This window comes from Pholcus phalangioides, unplaced genomic scaffold (genome assembly GCF_987345545.1).
Source record: "Pholcus phalangioides strain wild (caught in Gottingen) unplaced genomic scaffold, Ppha-v1.0 ptg000001l_1, whole genome shotgun sequence".
Taxonomy (NCBI): domain Eukaryota; kingdom Metazoa; phylum Arthropoda; class Arachnida; order Araneae; family Pholcidae; genus Pholcus; species Pholcus phalangioides.
The window spans coordinates 3693251-3712062 of NW_028301594.1; the positions used below are offsets into that span (position 1 = coordinate 3693251).

At 35.2% G+C, this 18812-nt stretch overlaps 1 protein-coding gene across 1 annotated transcript in view; it reads left to right on the forward strand.

The window, feature by feature from the left end:
* Positions 1-144: 144 nt before the first annotated feature.
* l(3)72Dn (UTP4 small subunit processome component l(3)72Dn) overlaps positions 145-18812 on the forward strand; it is a 29329-nt gene continuing 10661 nt past the window's right edge. Inside the window, exons 1-13 of the mRNA XM_089238725.1 lie at positions 145-413; positions 2259-2313; positions 3357-3476; positions 3698-3763; positions 5029-5113; positions 5707-5875; positions 7262-7337; positions 8603-8650; positions 8796-8961; positions 9718-9788; positions 12844-12940; positions 15254-15417; positions 15813-16005. Coding sequence (XP_089094851.1) covers positions 310-413; positions 2259-2313; positions 3357-3476; positions 3698-3763; positions 5029-5113; positions 5707-5875; positions 7262-7337; positions 8603-8650; positions 8796-8961; positions 9718-9788; positions 12844-12940; positions 15254-15417; positions 15813-16005 — 1414 coding nt within the window. The 5' untranslated portion in view covers positions 145-309. The remainder of the gene's footprint in view (positions 414-2258; positions 2314-3356; positions 3477-3697; positions 3764-5028; positions 5114-5706; positions 5876-7261; positions 7338-8602; positions 8651-8795; positions 8962-9717; positions 9789-12843; positions 12941-15253; positions 15418-15812; positions 16006-18812) is intronic.

Sequence of the window (18812 nt, forward strand, 5' to 3'; positions counted from 1 at the left end):
GTTGCCAAAGATAAAATGTTTAAAAAAAAACATTGTTATCCAGGCCATACAGGATATGAAACGATTAAGGTGCATGCAAAATAAATTTCACGTAAAAATCTGGAAAGCTATTTTATGCTGTATAAAAACTTAAAGTAGAACAAGTTTCAAAAATAACAACAAAAATGGTAAAGCGAAACACGTGTATGCGTATTATTGATTGCTGTGTTTAGTTGTGGCATTGCAATTAGTGATTTATATTAGAAATCGAGCTGGAAAAAAAAGCAACATTTAATCTATCTCAAGTAATTTATTTGAAGTCACTCAATTATGAAGTCCATGAAAGTGCACAGAATAAATTTCTTTGACCCTCCCGTGAAAGCGATCCACTGTCTCTCCTATGATGAATCGTCCGAAAGGTTGGCTGTTGGAAGGTAAGTAAATAAATTTTACTTACGATGAATTTACATAATATAATTAATTTGCATAATGATATGCTAAATCGCAGTTGGTGATTCGAGTGCTGCTATTCTGGGGGTGTTCCCCCCAGGCTTAAACTTGTTTAGAGGGCCCCAAGCATTATTCGTGTTTAGTGTGCTTTTCTCATTTTTTTAAAGCCTGTAAGTCATATACATTGAAACCTCTGTACAGTGATAAATTCCTCTATAATGATATTTTTTCAAGTCGTGTTTGGAAATGTGCACCGTAAGTCTTCAACATTTCTCAAGTTGCAAGCACTGCTTGTTCCCATCTTCAAACGAAGATCACCCTTTTTGGCAACTTTGACTTACTTATGCCTGAAATCTGCATAATTGGAATCCTTGAATGAATTTTTTTACAGGGTATTAAATTGACGGGTTCAAGTGCCCGTGAGCATGAAACCGGGCTCAAGCATTGAGCACTCTTGATGACAGGTTTAAGATGGCTGGTCTATACTGTAGTGTATATATGCTCAACCCACATGGCCTGTGACCTCATATCAAATTTTGTAAAATGTGCTAAGTAGCACATTGACATCATTTGAGGGACTCGCAGCACCGTTCCAGATCACGGGGCCGAGACAATTTCCAAATCACTTAAGTGATCCCCAGCACATGATCACTTAAGTGACCCGTGACACATTTACAGATCACAAAAAGTGTGACCCATGGCACTTAAGCGGCCAGCTTGCAGTTCCACATAGTTATAGGCCTGTAGTTACCTTTGACACAGTTTTAGATCATTGAACTGGCCCACAATTACTGATCACTGAAGTGTGCCCACTGCACATTTCTAAATAATTTGAAGTATTTCGCAACAAATCAATGTTTTCAAATCAATGAAGTGGCCCGTATTCATCTAAAGGTTGAGTATCCTTGCTCTAATGTTAAACTGCTGCCTACAGTGACAATCTCTTTGTTTTGCAGTGCTGCCATCTGTAGTTCAAATTATGAGTGAAGTGTAATGGTTGAATATTTGTACATTAGTAGGTCTGTTACTCACTTTGGCAAGATTTTTTAATAGGGGGAGATCGGCTCACATTCGCACCTCAAAGTTATGAACTACAGAAAACTAACTTCATCTACCACTACTGTGGCGCCGGTGGGGTTCGAATTCAGGTCGTCACATTGCGTGCCTGTCACTATGACCACTCGACCACAAAAGCAGCAGAAACTTTTAGTGCAGAACATTTCCTGCCATCTGAAGATTCGTTACATAATATAACATAATTTATTTGTCCCTAGTCAATTACAAAAATGTTATACAAATTAGATTTTTCAATTAAATTACATATTTTACAATATTTGAAAGAAAATGCAAAGAGAAAAAAAAAATGTTTGAATGGACATGGTAGAACAGTTAATTCATAATGTGATGAAGAAAGCTGGAACAGGAAAGAGGTAGCTAAAAGGTAGTAAAATGCTCTCGACCCTATGATGACATCGGTGTAGGCGACACACGTATATCTTGTTTCTTTTGACCGGAAAGAAAGATAAAAAGAACAAAGTATATTAGCCAAATAGGTGTAAATATATTGAAGAAAGCTGGTTTGTTAGAACAATGCAAAGTATTCTGCTTTGGGGCATGAAACAAGTGAGACTCTGATAGCATAAATGTGATAATGCCACACACATTCCAGCATGTACCAATTCATTAGAAATTCTCCCAGAGGAATGGTTACGATATACAATGTATGATTAAGTTTTGTGGTACCTCTCCCAGATGCCACAATGCACTTTGTTATGGTATCATGAGTTCTATACATCTCTGTAATATATGTTATTACTTCTATTTTGTAGGTCAGATTTTTCTGTTGAAATTTGGGATATGAGAGGATGTCCGTTTCTTTATAAGGTTTGACTTTTTTTGCCTTCTTTCAAGTTCTGTTAGCTTATTTTTGTTTATTATTTCACTTTTTTTTAAGTATAAAATGGTTGACTAAAGTACCGGATGAGCCAAAAGTCATTAAAAAATTCATAAAATAAAGAAATTATTGTATCGAGATCCAGTGTAAGTATGATGAAAACAAGTATGATCGCTAATAGAAAAATAAACTTTTGCAAAGCAAATTTCATGTGACACATTTCTGCATATTAAAGCCAAAAGATGGAGGTGCCAAAATATCGGTAAGATTCTTTTTTTTCAGAATGGAAGAATTCAATTTTTATCATCATTTCAGTTTTTCTGAATTATCATAGCCAACATATTATAGTTTTTTTTTTCCTTGTCTCACACCTCCAAAAATGCCTTCTTACAACCCTGATTAAGAACTACTGCACTAGTTATTATGTTTAGAGTTTTGTAAATTCAGCAGAGAAGGGGTTTTTTTTTCGACAAAGAAAATAGTTATAAAAATTGGTGATAGGTGGCGTAGACATACGAAAGACAAGTGTGAAATTTACAGTTGACTGTGGTTCTGGTGTTATCAACTGTTTGTACCCATTAAAAATTTTTATGTTGAACTTAAGGATTTATTTTTTTCACAAAACAGATTATTCACGTACATCACACATTAATGAAAAAATTTATCTCACACTCAGTGTTTAGTGATTATCTTCTATTTGATTTGCATCCAGCAGAAATTTTTGTTACTTTTTTCTTCATCAAAAAAAAAAATTCCCCTGTGTTGAAAACACCAACTCTACTAACTCCATCTCAATAAGATTATTTCTCCATTCTTTTAAATGAATGGTTCAGGTTTTTACTGTCTTTTTGCTGATGCTGTACAGGGTCACAACTAAGCAGAGCAGGTAGGTCTAGTGCTCCGGGCACAATATTAAAGGGGCTGCCGAGTTCACCCTTCCTGTTAATTTTGCATGGATGATTCAATGATGGTTTTATGAGTATATTTGCATACTGAAAGAAATATATGGAAAATATATATATTTTTTTCAAAGGTTTTCAAAGATGATACCTCGAGCTCAGTCGAAGCTGTCGCATGGTTCAAAGGGCAGTTGTTTTCAGTCGGATTGCATGGTTGCATCATTGAATATGATTTTCAGTCTGCTATCACAAAGGTAATAAAATATATATTGTTCAGTTTTTTTGTTGTTGAAGAGATTGAAAACTGTATAGATTTGCAAGTTTGTCATTGGATTTTTTACTGTTTTTTTTTTTAATTTATGATCATAGTTTCTTGGAGCTGTCAATAGAAACAGTGTTTCTAGAAATTCAGCCATCTGTGCTACAAATGTTTTTTTCATTAATGTTTTGTGTCACTTTCATTGCTTTCATATAGACTTCAGCCTCCACTGGTCATGGCATCTGGTGTGTAGAAGTGAATAAATCTGATACGCAAATGGCAGTAAGTATCAAGATTTGGTAGCTCAATTTTTCCCCCCGTCAAGATCTATCCTGCGTCCTTTGTGCAATCGAATATTTTCAGCATCCGAATCTCAAAAATATCTCTCGAAAAATTTTCAGCACGTGTACTTTCACGTTTTGCACTTGTGCATAATAAAATGCAGTCATGTTCAGGGCAATTGTAGGCACACAATTGTTCCACATTGTGGAAAAAGAAAATTGAAATCAATGCTGAACAGTATTGTACAATAATCGCATGTGCATCATAAACAGTCTTCTAGAGAATTTTTAACAAATTGACCCTTTCTTTCTAACTGAGCAAAACTTCACTCTATCGCCATGGCCAATTTCCTACCTAGTGAATTGTGTGGCAGAAGTGTGAGACCTAATAGTGCTGTCTCTAATTTGTTTCTAGTGTTGCCATCTATGTTTCAAATTATGAGTGCAGTGTAATGATTTAATATTTGTACTACTGTAAGCGTAAGCTTGTTGCGCTCTGTGATAAAATTTTTAATGGGGAAATTGGCTTGCATTTGTGTTTCGAAGTTGGGAACCACAGAAATATAACAAATTGGTGTAAAGCATAATGTTTTTCATCGTTCTACAACGAACCTTTGGTTGGCTGAAAATGATCTGTGGTAGAAATTCTCATATTGGTGTCTTTCTATGCAGAAGAGCCATTTTTCTTTCCCTTAAAATTCTTCCAGAGATTGTTTTATGATGTATGTTATGGGTTTTTGATATAATCAGCTTTGGGGGTAATTGGTGCACACTGAAAAGTTTTGTGCATTCAAGCTGAGCAAATGTATTTGTAATGTCAAATTATATATGTTTCATGTTCATGCTGCTGTCTTCTACATTGAAAGTCAAAATGGACTTCCTGAATTTTTCACGCAGGAAAAACGTTTAAAAATAGTGTCAACTTCTTCCTAATGGTTAAATTTACTCAGCGTGCATCAGTGGAGTGTATGCATCATCGGAAGTGTTTCAGACCTGTGGGGTGCTTGATTTGTTATTTAGGAAATTTTGATTTCTTTGAATCAATTCTGTGGGTACTCGCACCCGACCCATATCACAAATTACCATGGATGCTTGAGCACCCCTGGCTTTGATGCAACTAGCAGGCATACATGCTATTGTGATAGAAGTTCTACTGTGATTAATGACCATATATATATATATATATAATGAAACTTACTTTCTTTATTCCTCTCATATTTTTAGTTTTGTTTATGTTTTAACCATTATTTACTTTCTTTTCTCCAGATTGGTACGGAAGATGGCTATGTCTGCATTTATAGATTACATGAAGATGGAATGGAGTTGGAAAAGACTTTTGACAAGCAAGAAGGTATTTTTTTTTCTTTTAATGGAATGATTATTTGGAGCTTTCAAATCATGTTGAAACTAATTTTTATCTGCTTTTGAAACCTTACTCACATTTTGAAGCTAACTAACAAATATTTGTCTCTGACAAACTAATTTAAAAGACAATTTTTATATGCAGCGAAACTCCTATGTAACAATACTCAAGAAGCTGGGGAAACATATTGTTAAAAAAAAATTCTCGTTGTAGATGGAATATATTAATGCAGTGAAGAGTGCATTGGGACCAAAGCTTAATGTTGTTATATAGGAGAATATCATTGTATAGGATTTTTACGGTGTATATTTCAATATTTCCACTGTAAAAAGTTATAGTTAACAGAAAAGATGTGAAATAAAGTAATGATGAAAATGTGATAAAATTTCCTTGTCTGGCTGAAATCATAAATGAAAAAGGAAATAAAACATTTTTTCCCCTTCAAAAGATTTTTATGTATAGTGAATATTAAAAATTTCTATCTATTGGCTATGGGGCCGATTTTTGTTGTTAGAAGCAAAATTAATACTCAATGACAGATTTCTTGATTCATTTTATTGCATGTTATTTTGCATATTCAGGTCGTATACTATGTTTGGCGTGGCATAAGTCGGGCGAATTCATTGCTACGGGATCTATTGATACAATAAGACTTTGGAGTGTGCTCAGAGGATCTGTGTGTGAAAGAATCACTATTGGTCGCAAAGAAAAATTCTCAGAAACAATAGTATGGTGCATAGCTTTAACACAGTAAGAAGAATATCATTTTCACATTCAATGTTTTTAAGATATATTTAGAATTTTTGTAATTTTCCAATAATACTATATACAGTATAAGATGCTAATCAGGTTATTTATATTTTTATAATATAGTTATGATAATCTCAATTTGTAAATTTTTAAATTGAGCTCTCTCTCCAATTTTAATCCATTCCCTGATTTTTTTATTGATTCATGTAATTAGTCAAAGTGCATAGTTTGCTTTTCATACTAACTTAAGATATTGCACAGATCTTCAAAGGCATTTTTATAGGTATGTCTAAATACAGTTGAACTTTCAGCATGAATTAAAACAGATCCATTATTTTGCTTGAACTAAATTGACAAAATAGTTTTTTCCCCCTTTAACCCTTAAACTGCTTGGTTCCAGTCTTGGCAATTAATGGGATAATGTAAGAATTTATTTCAGTAAAACTATATATGCAACTTCTTCAAAACATGTATGGAAACTTATAGAGAAATAATTATTCCTCAAGAAAAAATATGTTACACAAACCATTACCTCCTACATTTAAAAAATGAGACAAAAAATAAAAGGTAAATTTTTTTTTTCAGTTAAAGGATTAAAGATCAAATACAGTAGGAACCTGGTTCAAAGAATAAAACCTGAAGTCAGGGTTTTACTGTATCATTTATTACTCACAGTCATGCTTGCTAAATATAAAACACAAGCTTTCCTGATCATTCAAGCATATAATAGTCAGTAGAGTGTCTCCTGATCACCCTAATTGAGGGGAAAGTCAGCTGGTTTAGGGAAAATGTAATTTATCAAGATTAAAAATAGTGCTAAATTATTTGTGTGCTTCATAGTGAAATGCAGTGTATATTTGTTATGTCAACCTGTGTTGTTCCATGGAAAATGGACTTTTATCGGGAGATAGAAGTCCATTTTCCGTGGAACGACAGAGGTCGACATAACAAATATACACTGCATTTCACTATGAATATCTTATCATACTGGTCGTTACGATGGAACTGTTGTAATAACGCATGATCGTTATAACGAGCATCTACTGTATTATGTTACTAGAATACTATCTAAAATTATGACAGCAAATTTCAGTTAAAAATTAAAAGATTGTATATGAAGTAACATAATTTTACCACAGTAAGTTATGTTTAGTAATTTATATTATTGCAACTCCCCTGTACATAACTAAAGAAGAGTTGAAGGGTTGAGGAACATGATTTTTTTAACATGGTTTAATGAAAAATCTGTTTGAGGGAGAGATGCAGTGTCAATTCAAAGATTTTCTGTTGTTGTGCATGTAGGCCTATACTGTAGCATGTGTAAGCATTATTAACTACAAATTATATTTTTCCATACATTAATATCTTTTACTTCAAAATTTCAAGAGATATGACCATTATCAGTGGTGACTCTAATGGCAAGACTTCATTCTGGAATGGAAGAAATGGCACATTACTAAACGTAAGAAATCTTTCTCTCAAAATTGAGCTGATCCTGCTTATCTTTTATTCTGCTCTGGTTGATATTGATGTATTATGAGCCAATATCCACAAATTTTCTTTTGATATGTGTTTTTGCATTCAATTTTGATCAATTGTCAGTAATCTTTCGCAAGTGCCCGAGTGGCATGGTGGTAAGATGCTCGTCTACCATCGTGAAGGTCATCGTCAGGGTCCCGTGTTCGAACCCAAGGGAGGATATAGATAAGATATTTTCCCTAACAAACTCGAGGCGACCACCGATAGACAGCGCCTTCACTTCCAACCCATCTCACTAATGGCAGTAAATTGCAATATAGCGATATGGCCAGAGTTGGTGTTTGGTGAAGTAGTAATCTTTCGCAAAGAAAAAAAATAGTTTCCAATTTTTAATGGGAGAATACAAATACACTGATCTTCCGTGACGATACCATCGTAGTGATATCCAAAAGTAGTGCCCTCAATTGGGTGCTCAGGTTGTTCTTTTTCAGTGGATATTTGGCCATCTTTAAATTTGTTGATCAAGAAAAATAGTCTTCAATGATAGTGCAAGATCCCATGAATTTCATTTAATTCTGCTTTACCCTGCGCAGCTTTCCAATATTTTTGTATTTAAAAAAATCTCACTAGACTGCTAAAACAAGATCATCATCAATTGTTGGCATCCCAAGAGGGAAGTGCTTACGCAGTTTTGCCCATTGCTCTCACCCCAAGTAATATAACAAGAATTGTGAATCATGTAGGTGTGAAGAAGTATTATTCTTTGTGGGGATTTTCCACAAGCTTTTGCAAAAGTGTTCGGAATGAAAGGCATGGTAACTGTTACCAAGATCCTGTAAATGGGACAAAGAGATACCTGCAAACAGTATTGGTTGGCCATAAATAAGTAAATGAGGATGCTGTTCCTGTTATACCCCTTTTTGGGGGGGGGCAGAGATTTCCTGGGGTTATGGGGCCAGAAATGCAACAAGAGAGTTTGAATCAGAGCAGAGAATCGATACTCACCATGAGTCAGGCGTTTCGTATAATTAAGAAAATTTGTCAAGTTGTAAATGCTGAGTGTATTTACTACTACACTTAGCATCACATGATGATCACCAAAGTTCCTTCTCAAGTAGAGAATGCAGGGTACTGTCCTATATATTCGTGAGAGGGAGGAAGGGGTGGGTGGGTGATTCATTCATTTAATTTAATCAATGCTTTTCCTTAATTTTATGTAAAAAATAATGATTTATATTTCTATTATAGTCTACTGAAGTGCACAAAGCTGATGTGTTGGCCATGTGCCTGAGTAAAGTGAGTGTTTGAATTTTCAGAAAGTTATCAAATCTTTGATATGCATTGAAAATAATGTTCGTTTTTTTTCTTTCTCCCTTGTAGTTAATTTTTTTTTTTCCAATCATATTAACAATTCAAATCAGATTTTCATTACTTGTTGTAGGATGAAAGATCAGTTTACACTGCTGGTGTGGACCCCGTTGTTTTTATACATGAAAGAGTTGATGATCCAAATATATCAAGAAGGTGGATCAAATCAGTGAAAAGGACACTGCATTCACATGATGTCAGAGCATTAACAATGGCAGGAAATTATCTTGTATCAGGAGGTGAAATTCTTTTAAAATTTTGCTTTACTTTACTTTATTATACTAACCATTTTGTTTTGAAAAATATTAAAAAATGCTGTTCATCTTTTTTTCATAGCTGCCAATTCTCCTGAATTTCTTCTCTATCTCCCAGACGACTGAAAAATTCTTATATCTTCCAAATTTCAACTATGATTGTAAAAAATTTCTACTTTTTGTGGGGGGGGGGGGAAATAATTCTAAACAAGGCCTGGAAAAAAGACTGTTTTTAGGTTTTAATCTAGAAACGACGCTGCAAGCATAAATTGTTGTCATTTTATTAAAATATCACAAAAATATTTATTTTTTGGGAAGAAAGACAAAATTTGCCATATATCCTCCATAAATTTGGTCTTTTGACATCCGAAATTAGCGAGATGACTTGTATCTGCTTTGACCATATGTCCTGTTAAGTTATATGTCCGGTTTTTGGCCCTGATGGCGATTTTCTTGTTGGGTGATTTGATTTGAAATTGGTAATGACGGGTAATTTAACATGCTGGTTGGTAACTTGTGATCGGCTTATACAATGCTTGTTTTTGCTAATGGGAAAAATCTCTACAACTTTACTTTCATTTATAAAAAATCCCTACATTATTTTTCAAAAATACTGTTTATATTTATTTTTGTACAGAATTTGGATCCTCGTGAAAAATTCTGATTCTCCAAAGTTGGCAGCTGTTTTTTATTGTTTTTGTTTTTTTAAATTTTATTGATGGTTTGTGTTTTCTTTCCCAGGTGTTGATTCGTATCTGGTTTTCAGCAAATATCCTCCAAAAACTGTTATTGATTTCTCTCCTTTTTCAGAGGTAATTTACAATATATATTCTTTTCCAATCAATTTTCAATAATTTTGTGTCAAATGAATGTAATTCGAAATTACATTCCTTTTGAGCTTTTTTGTATTCATTTTTATCTCGTGTATATTGGGAGGCAGCATTATCATTATGCACCACAAAATTTATGCTATTATTGCCATCTCTTTTAAATTGGAGTTGGTAAAACCAGTAGAACATGTTTTTTTTTTTTGCAGCAAGTGTTTATTTGCTGCAAAAAACAAAAAAAAAGCAACATTATAGTTTGCTATTTTATTAATAGTTTGCTGTTTTGCCCCTGCAAAAGGGCTTACCCAATTACTCTTGCGTGCTACACACAGACAGCTTATGCTTTCTGTGATCAGGTGGTGTAAAATACTGATGTTAGTAGGTGCCCTCAAATAAACAAAATATAGGTGCCAAGTTTAGATATCTATTGAAGGCCATTTTGAACGAAACATAAAAGTATATTGTTTTAACAGTTTCAAAATCTGTTCCAAAATATCGTTGTACAGAGATTTATCTATAAAGATGATTGTTATATCGAGAGAAGTTTAATATTAGAGACTATGTGCAGTTTCAAGTAATATTTGAAGAAATATACACTATCTACCAATAAGTATTTGGACTCCTGTGATAGAAAAGAAAAACTAACTTTATTCAAAATCAATAGTCGGTAGAGCCTCCACGAGAGGCAATTACAGCGTGAACCCTCCGGGGCATACTTTCCACAAGTCCTTGTGTGATGGCTAGTGGTATTTTCTTCCACTCGGCTTGGAGAAGACATGTCAGTTCCTTCACCGATTTTGGACGGGTAGGGCACCCCTTAAGTCGGCTATCCAACTTGTCCCAGAGGTTCTCAATAGGGTTCAGGTCTGGGTTCTGGGCAGGCCAGTCCATTCGATGAACCCCATTGGCACCATACCAAGCCTTGGTTAACCTCGCAGTATGACAGCTGGCGTTGTCGTCCTGGAAGTAACAGGGGTCCAACCCGTAAAACTGCCACAACATAGGAAGCACATTGTCATCCAAAATAGTGCAGTAGGCATCGGCGTTGAGCTTACCATGAATGGGGACCAAGGGTCCCAGTCCATACCAGGAGAAACACCCCAGACCATAATTCCACCTCCGCCGAACTTGACTGTTGGCACAATACATTCTGGCAGGAGACGTTCTCCAGGCAGACGCCAGACCCAGACCCTGCCATCCGAACGGTAGAGGGTGAACCTTGATTCGTCGCTCCAAAGAACCCATTTCCACTGATCTACGGTCCAATTTCGATGGGCTTTGCACCACATTAACTGAGCAACATGGTTGGACTTTGTGATCAAAGGCTTATGGGCAGCAGCACGACCATGGAAACCAATCAGATGTGCTTCCTTACGGATGATATTCATTGAAACAATACTCCCGGATGCCTGTTGAAACTCCTCGCGAATGATGGCCATCGGTTGGGTGCGGTTCTTCCGAATTTCTCTGGACAGCACCCGTTTGTCTCTATCTCCCAGTTTCGTTGGTCTGCCGACTCGGGGCAAATTCCGACAATCACAGCTCTCCTTCCACTTCTTAATCACATAGGCCACTGTCGATTTTGGGTACTTCAGCTCGCTAGATCCCTTAAGGATCGGTCATTTTTGTGATACCCAATAATTATACCTTTCTCGAAATCAAAGAGCTCCAAACTGCGCGGCATCTTGCATGCGACTAATGCCGATGTTGTTTCCTACACTATATATACCGGTGGAGGGCGTGACGAATCTCAGGGCCGCAGATATCATCATTTGCATAGGTGTCCAAATACTTATTGGTAGATAGTGTATATCTATATTGAGAAGACACCAACGAATAAGGCAAATACACAAAAAATAATAAAAGTCCTAATACATTTCAACACCAATGGGTGCCGTCTTCAGAGGAAAAATTTAACCACTAGTCTCGCTGACCGAGTTTCCCACTTGGGTTGAATACCAAATCTTCACACTCGGTTGCTCAGTGGAAGAAGTACGTCTGTTCACTTCAAACGTCGTGGTCAGAATGAAGCTGTGAGCCTGCGTGAGATACTAATACAGCGTCCTGATTGGACCTTTGCGGAATAGTGCTATCCGATATATGTGCCTTCGTAGAAATCTAGATTTCTACGAAGGCACATATATTCGGGCCTTCAAAAATATACTAGTGAACGATAATAAATCTACACCCCCGATCGCAACACCATGGCTTAAATTCATTTCGAGCGGGAATTACAAGAACATTCGAATGGACCAATCAGATAGCACTATTCCGCAAAGGTCCTATCAGGACGCTGCATTAGTATCTCACGCAGGCTCACAGCTTCATTCTGACCACGACATTTGAAGTGAACAGACGTACTTCTTCCGCTGAGCAACCGAGCGTGAAGATTTGGTATTCAACCCAAGTGGGAAACTCGGTTAGCGAGACTAGTGGTTAAATTTTTCCTCTGAAGACGGCACCCATTGGTGTTGAAATGCATTAGGACTTTTATTATTTTTTGTGTATTTGCCTTATTCGTTGGTGTCTTCTCAATATTCTTGGGCAAAGTGGATCAACTCTTCTATATATCTATATATAGATGGATTTATCATTATAGTGAATGTACTTCTCAAATGATTTAAATTGTGCATTTTGAGAAAATTTGAAAAGAAAGTGTATGTGTTGATTCTTATTCTTAAAAGTGTCCAATATTTGAAGAACTTTGTTTTAAGATCTTTTTCATATCCTTGCAGTTATTCTCTGGGAATTTCGAACAAGGTTTCAATAGAGTACTTTAAATATAACCTCTAACACTATGTCTTTTCCGGGGCTTGACAAATCAAGACACAATCTAGGTGCCAACCAAATATTTCAGGAGCTAAGTGTATTTCGTTTATCTGAGCTAGTAATCATGCTTAGAAAATTTTAGGTATCAGTATCATTTTTCACGCACCATGGCAACCTGGCACATGTCAAGCCCTGATTTATTTGAGTTCATGTTGTGATTGAGCTTGCATATGAAAAGTTTAGAAAAATGTATATGTAATAATTTTTTCAGGTAGTATACAGTGCTGCCTCTGAAAAAAATAACTATATTTTACTTCAATATCCGAAATGTCTTGAGATTTGGAAATTCAAAGAAATTTTTCAGTCAGGTAAAGATGAAGGTTTTTATATAAAGTAATTTTTTGTTTTAAAGTTTTTATGACATGAATGTCGCTCTACACTTGTTAATACAAGATATACAGAAGACTGGATGTTGTGAAGATATTTATTATTTGAGATGTTAATTTTTAAAGGAAGAAAAAAACTCATCTCTGCCTCTACTGGGAGTCGTATCCAGGTCCCTCGATTGCCGGACGAGTGCTCTGACCACTAAGCTACAGAGAAGATAGAGATTTTCCTTTGCTAGAGCGTATATGTGCCGGACAAGTGCTCTGACCACTAAGCTACAGAGAAGATAGAGATTTTCCTTCGCTAGAGCGTATATGTGCCGAACGGAACCGTGCAATGGACGGTAAACCGATCAGCTAATAGCTCAATGGACGACGAGCCACCAGATGGCTATATTGTATTAACAAGTGGAGAGCGACATTCATGTCATATATATAGCCATCTAGTGGCTCGTCGTCCATTGAGCTATTAGCTGATCGGTTCACCATCCATTGCACGGTTCCGTTCAGCACATATACGCTCTAGCGAAGGAAAATCTCTATCTTCTCTGTAGCTTAGTGGTCAGAGCACTCATCCGGCAATCGAGGGACCCGGGTTCGACTCCCGGTAGAGGCAGAGATGAGGTTTTTCCTTCCTTTAAAAATTAACATCTCAAATAATAAATATCTTCACAACATCCAGTCTTCTGTATATCTTGTATTTAAAGTTTTTGTTTGAGTTTTTTGCATCTACTTTGCATTAATTAAATAATGAGAGTATGAATTGATTCTGTTGATTTCAATAGTTGTTTTATGATCTTAAAGACTAGTTGAAATCACACTTGAACTTTATCGAAAATATATCCAAAAATGTTTCTGCTGAAAAATCTATTCCTAAGACATATATAATAGAACCTTAATTAATCAATTCTCTAACTGACCGAGGCCTCTGTTTGCTGAGGGTAGCCTGACCAGATGTGACCAATTACACACATACCTTTCGTCAGCACAGCTCATGACAGGTAAGGAGCCCATTCAAACTGATGATTTTGAAATATTTTTACACAATTCTCATTTCTGAACTTATGTACCAAAGTTAGATAGTTAATCGTTTGTAAATAAAATTACCTGTGATTTCTCTCATTTTCAAAGATTGACTATGAGGTTTTTCCTCCAAAAGTATGAAACCATATATAAGAATTTTTCATGCATAAACCAATGAAGCTAGGGGGCATGGTTTAGTGCACGTATGTAGGCAATTCTAGTTCTTGTGGCTTGGATTTTTTTTTTTTTTTTGCCTGTAGAAGCTGTCAGTTGTCAGCAGACCGCTGATGAATGAGAAAGTGTAAGTATTGTCACATTTTCAACCAACTGGCAGGTAAAACGTGAACAATGCTACTGCATTAAATTTTGTGTGAAGGTTAGTTATTCCTAAGTGGAAGCAATCTGCAAGATTCAACAGACCTTCAAAGATGAAGAAATGGGCATCCACACCCATAAAGTAGTGGTACAACCACTTCAAAGATGGCCGAACATTGATTGAAGTGAAGCACGTACTGGTAGGCCCTCAACATTTAAAAATGAGATTGTTATTCACCAATTGAGGACTCCGGTGATGCAGGATAATCGAATCACCATGAGAGAACTTTCAGACAAGGTGAGCATTACCATCAGATACATTCATTTCATTTTGACTGACGACTTGGTCTTCAGGAGATGCAATGTCAAAGTCATGCTGACCCTTTTTTTATGACTCCAGTGACCCAATTTTTTTACTCTAGTTAACAATTCATGGAAAGGGCTGTAGCCTAGGTCAATAAGATACTCATTCACTATATCAAAAGATTTCCAGAGGTATCATGAGTTTAATACCTGCTCAGTTTTTGTAAGAATATTCTCTTACGTAGGAGTACCACAAAAATGACATCAATGATAACTGCAAAAAGAAATTTTTTTCTTTTTCCCACAGGAAGTTCCCCAAAAAAAGTTATTATAACAACCTCTCTGTCAAAGGCATAATATGAAAATAGTAGAAGGTTGCTGTATTTGTGTGCTCTGAATCAGCTAATGAATTGTAGGTTCCGGTCTAATTAGCCATAAAATGACCTTCGATTTGTCATCACTTTGAATGGTGCTATTATTTTGATAGTAAAGAACTTTGAAAGTGGGCAGAAAATAATGAATTGGCATATTTAAAAAGCCTGTAAACATTTGAAAATGTAGTGTATTGAAAACAGAAAATTATGAATACGTAATGATGATTAAACTGAAGTTGCTGTATCATATTAGTTCTATCATTAGTCAATTGTGTTTCAGGTGAAGAGGGTGAAAAAACTCCATTTGATCCTGTTAAACTTCTTTCTTTGAAGTCTAATTCTAACATGACCATTGTTTGCAGTGCAATCTCAACGGATGGAAGCTGGATTTCTTATTCCACTTTATACAGCATTAAGCTTTTCTATATTAATGAGGTTCATGAGGTAATTAACCTTTATTTAACCATTTATTTTTAATCAGTAGTATGCATCTGCTTGTAACTTGCATTGCCCTCAAAAAATCCTTATTACTAAAATTTTTGTTTTATGAAGTGAAATTTCCAACTTAAAGTTCATAGTTCATATATTGTTCAGAAACACCATTCTTATTTTAAGGAAATTATTTCTTTTTTTTTTTTCAATTATTAAATTTTCCTTTTCAAAATAATTATCCCTTTTAAATCCCTTTTCCCCAATTAAATCCCCTTTTTCAATTATTACTTTAGTCAAGATGAAATTTTATTTTTTCCATGTCAAAATTTTCAAGTAATCGTGTTTTAAAAATCTAGCTGTAATTTTAATCTCTTTCTAAGTTTTTCTTTTTTTCATTTATTTTTCAGAATTCTGGGGTGTCACAAAATCCAACTTCACTGTTCATAAAGAAAGCTAGTCTTCCTAAAAACTTAGGACCTGCAAAACAGTTGAAGTTTGTATCATCAAATAAACTTGCTATCGTCTCTTGTGATAGGGTGCAGTTATTGGATTGTGACACAGAGTCACCAAAGCTATTGACATCATTTAATAATTTGCCAAGTGAGCATTCTATTTTTTTTCTGTTCAAATTGAGTTCATATATTGAAAATATAGTAAGATTTCCAACCAAAATACATATGTTACTGCCAAAGCCTGAAGTTGGCCAATTTGCAACGAACCAGCCCATTTATCAATCCCTATACATCCCTATATCAGTCTCTGATTCAGGGTCATTTCATTGCTGTATTTTTTTGTGTGATAATTATGGCCCTGTATAATCAGCCATAGTTAACCATAATGATCATGGTTAGCTATAGCAATCTTAATAATCAAGGAAATCTGAATATTGAAAGCTCAAATTTTGGACATTGTCCAGGTTAACTGGGCTGGCCTCGTCGCAAATTGCTCAATTTCAGGCTTTGGCAGTAACATATAAGTATATATGGGTCATTCCCATGAAATTGGACCAAAAATTAAAAAAAAAATGTTAAACAAAAACCCAAAAACATTCTTAGGGGCACTTGTTTTACCTGCTAATAAACAAAACATAGTCAACAATGAAGTTTGTTAAAAATTCATGGAGAAAATGATTTAAATTCAACCATGTTAAGAGATAAGCAAATCCGACAAGGCATTTTGCCTGTTTCAGCACTTAACATATTTATTCTTGGTAATCGCAACATGTTCTGTCTATTTTGGAGGCCCATTTTTTTTCAATTTGGACAATTTTTTTGTGAATTGAATTTTTAGTTCTTTTTTGTGTGCGTGTGTTTCTTGCTCTTTTTTTGTCAATTTTATTGGGGCAGCCAATTTCTAACTTGTCTCTGTTTTGCTAGAACACAAGTTGCATTCTTAATGCAAAGACTTTAGATGAAATATTACTGCAACTTGATGTTGCAACTAAGAAATTTAGATTTTTTTACTTTTTCCCCCCTTATTGTCGAACCTTCCTTCTGGTTACCTAATGCCAGGAGAAAGGCAATTTTTACATGGTTTGCAACACTGATCAAAAACTAAGCAGGCTGAAAACATGTGCTTTTCAGAAATAATAGATGTCTCTCTGAACTGAAACATGGTAAAGTGAAAATAATTTTCAGTTATATATATCTCTCAAAAAAGTAGTCAGAAAAAGAACATTTAATGAAGACACTCACTTTTTCCCGAATAAACTTAATTTTTGAATCAATTTACAATTCTAATTGATTTAAAAGGAGGTTTAAGTAATGATTACATTCTTAACCTTCTCAATGCAGAGTTTGATTGGTGGCAGCTGGTGTTGTTTTCCAAATGGCATGAATGAAAAAAAATAGTGGGGAAAATTTTCATTTGGCTATAAACTATTGATAAAAAAATATTTAAAATTATGAAAAAGAATGAAATAGGAAAATATACTGGTCCTGAAAATATATATTATTAAACAAAGGAATATATTTAGGAAAGAAAGTTATTTTAAAATTTGAAAAATGGGCTGGGGACAGCCAAGAGAAGAGCATTTTCTTAACAACTGAAAATTTTTTTTTAAAAATCTGTTGATGAAAACATTAAAAACAGAGCGAGGACTGTTAAGAAACTGGACCATTTCTGACCCGACTCAATTGGTGGTAAATTGCTGTAAGGTTGAAGAAATTGCCAAGAAATAATGCAGATATTTTTTGAGTTAACTTTGTTAGATTTATTTCAAATTTTGTCAACAAACCAAGCTCATTTCTACAATTTTTAGCTCTTTATTCGAAGCCCTTTATTTTAGAAACTTCAAGTACTATATAGATATTTGCTCATATCCAGTATATTTCTTACCAACAATATGTTTGGTCCTCTTTGTTTTGGATAAAATTAGTTCAATTCTGTTCAGAATTATTTTCTTTATTTAACAAGTTGTAAATTATCACAAAAATGGGAAACTTTGCCTGGTTTAAATTTATACAAAAATGGGAAACTTTGCCTGGTTTAAATTTATACAAAAATGGGAAACTTTGCCTGGTTTAAATTTATACAAAAATGGGAAACTTTGCCTGGTTTAAATTTATACAAAAATTGCCACATTTTTAAGACAAATAAATTCAATTGGTCGAATGGTTGACGCGTTTCGGCTCTTCAGTGGAGAGCCGTCATCAGGACCTCGTGGTCAGAATTCACACTACTGAGTCGTGGAGGGGTGATGTTTACGTCTGGTCGTCCGAAGAGTTTGCCTTTGTATTTGCTGCGTCCGAGTGGTCTTTGGATGCGAATTGGGGAGCCATCTGTTGTAGAGTGTTGAAAGCTTTGTCACGACTGAGGTTAATAAAGTCTGTCCAAGCTGACGAAATAGGTGGCGTGTTTCTTCCATCATTAACGAGGAAATTCTGGGTGAAAGTTTTGTCACGACCGAGAAGACTAGAATTTCCTCGTTAATGATGGAAGAAAACACGCCACCTATTTTGTCAGCTTGGACAGACTTTATTAACCTCAGTCGTGACAAAACTTTCAACACACTACAACAGATGGCTCCCCTATTCGCATCCAAAGACCACTCTGACGCAGCAAATACAAAGGCGACTTTATACAAATACTCTTCGGACGACCAGATGTAAACATCACCCCTCCACGACTCAGTCGTGTGAATTCTGACCACGAGGTCCTGATGACGGGTCTCCATTGAAGAGCCGAAACGCGTCGACCAAGTGAATTTATTTGTCTTAAAAACGTCGCAATTTTTGTATAAAAGTTGTAAATTGATTTTCTTAATGCAAAGTATGTTTTTCAGAGCAAACTTGCTGGAAACATTATAATAATATAGTTTGAATTTTTTTTTCTGTCTAAATCGGAGGTCTTCAACCTTTTTTCTAGTCACCACTGCCTGTACCCATTATCAAAAAAGCACTCTTATG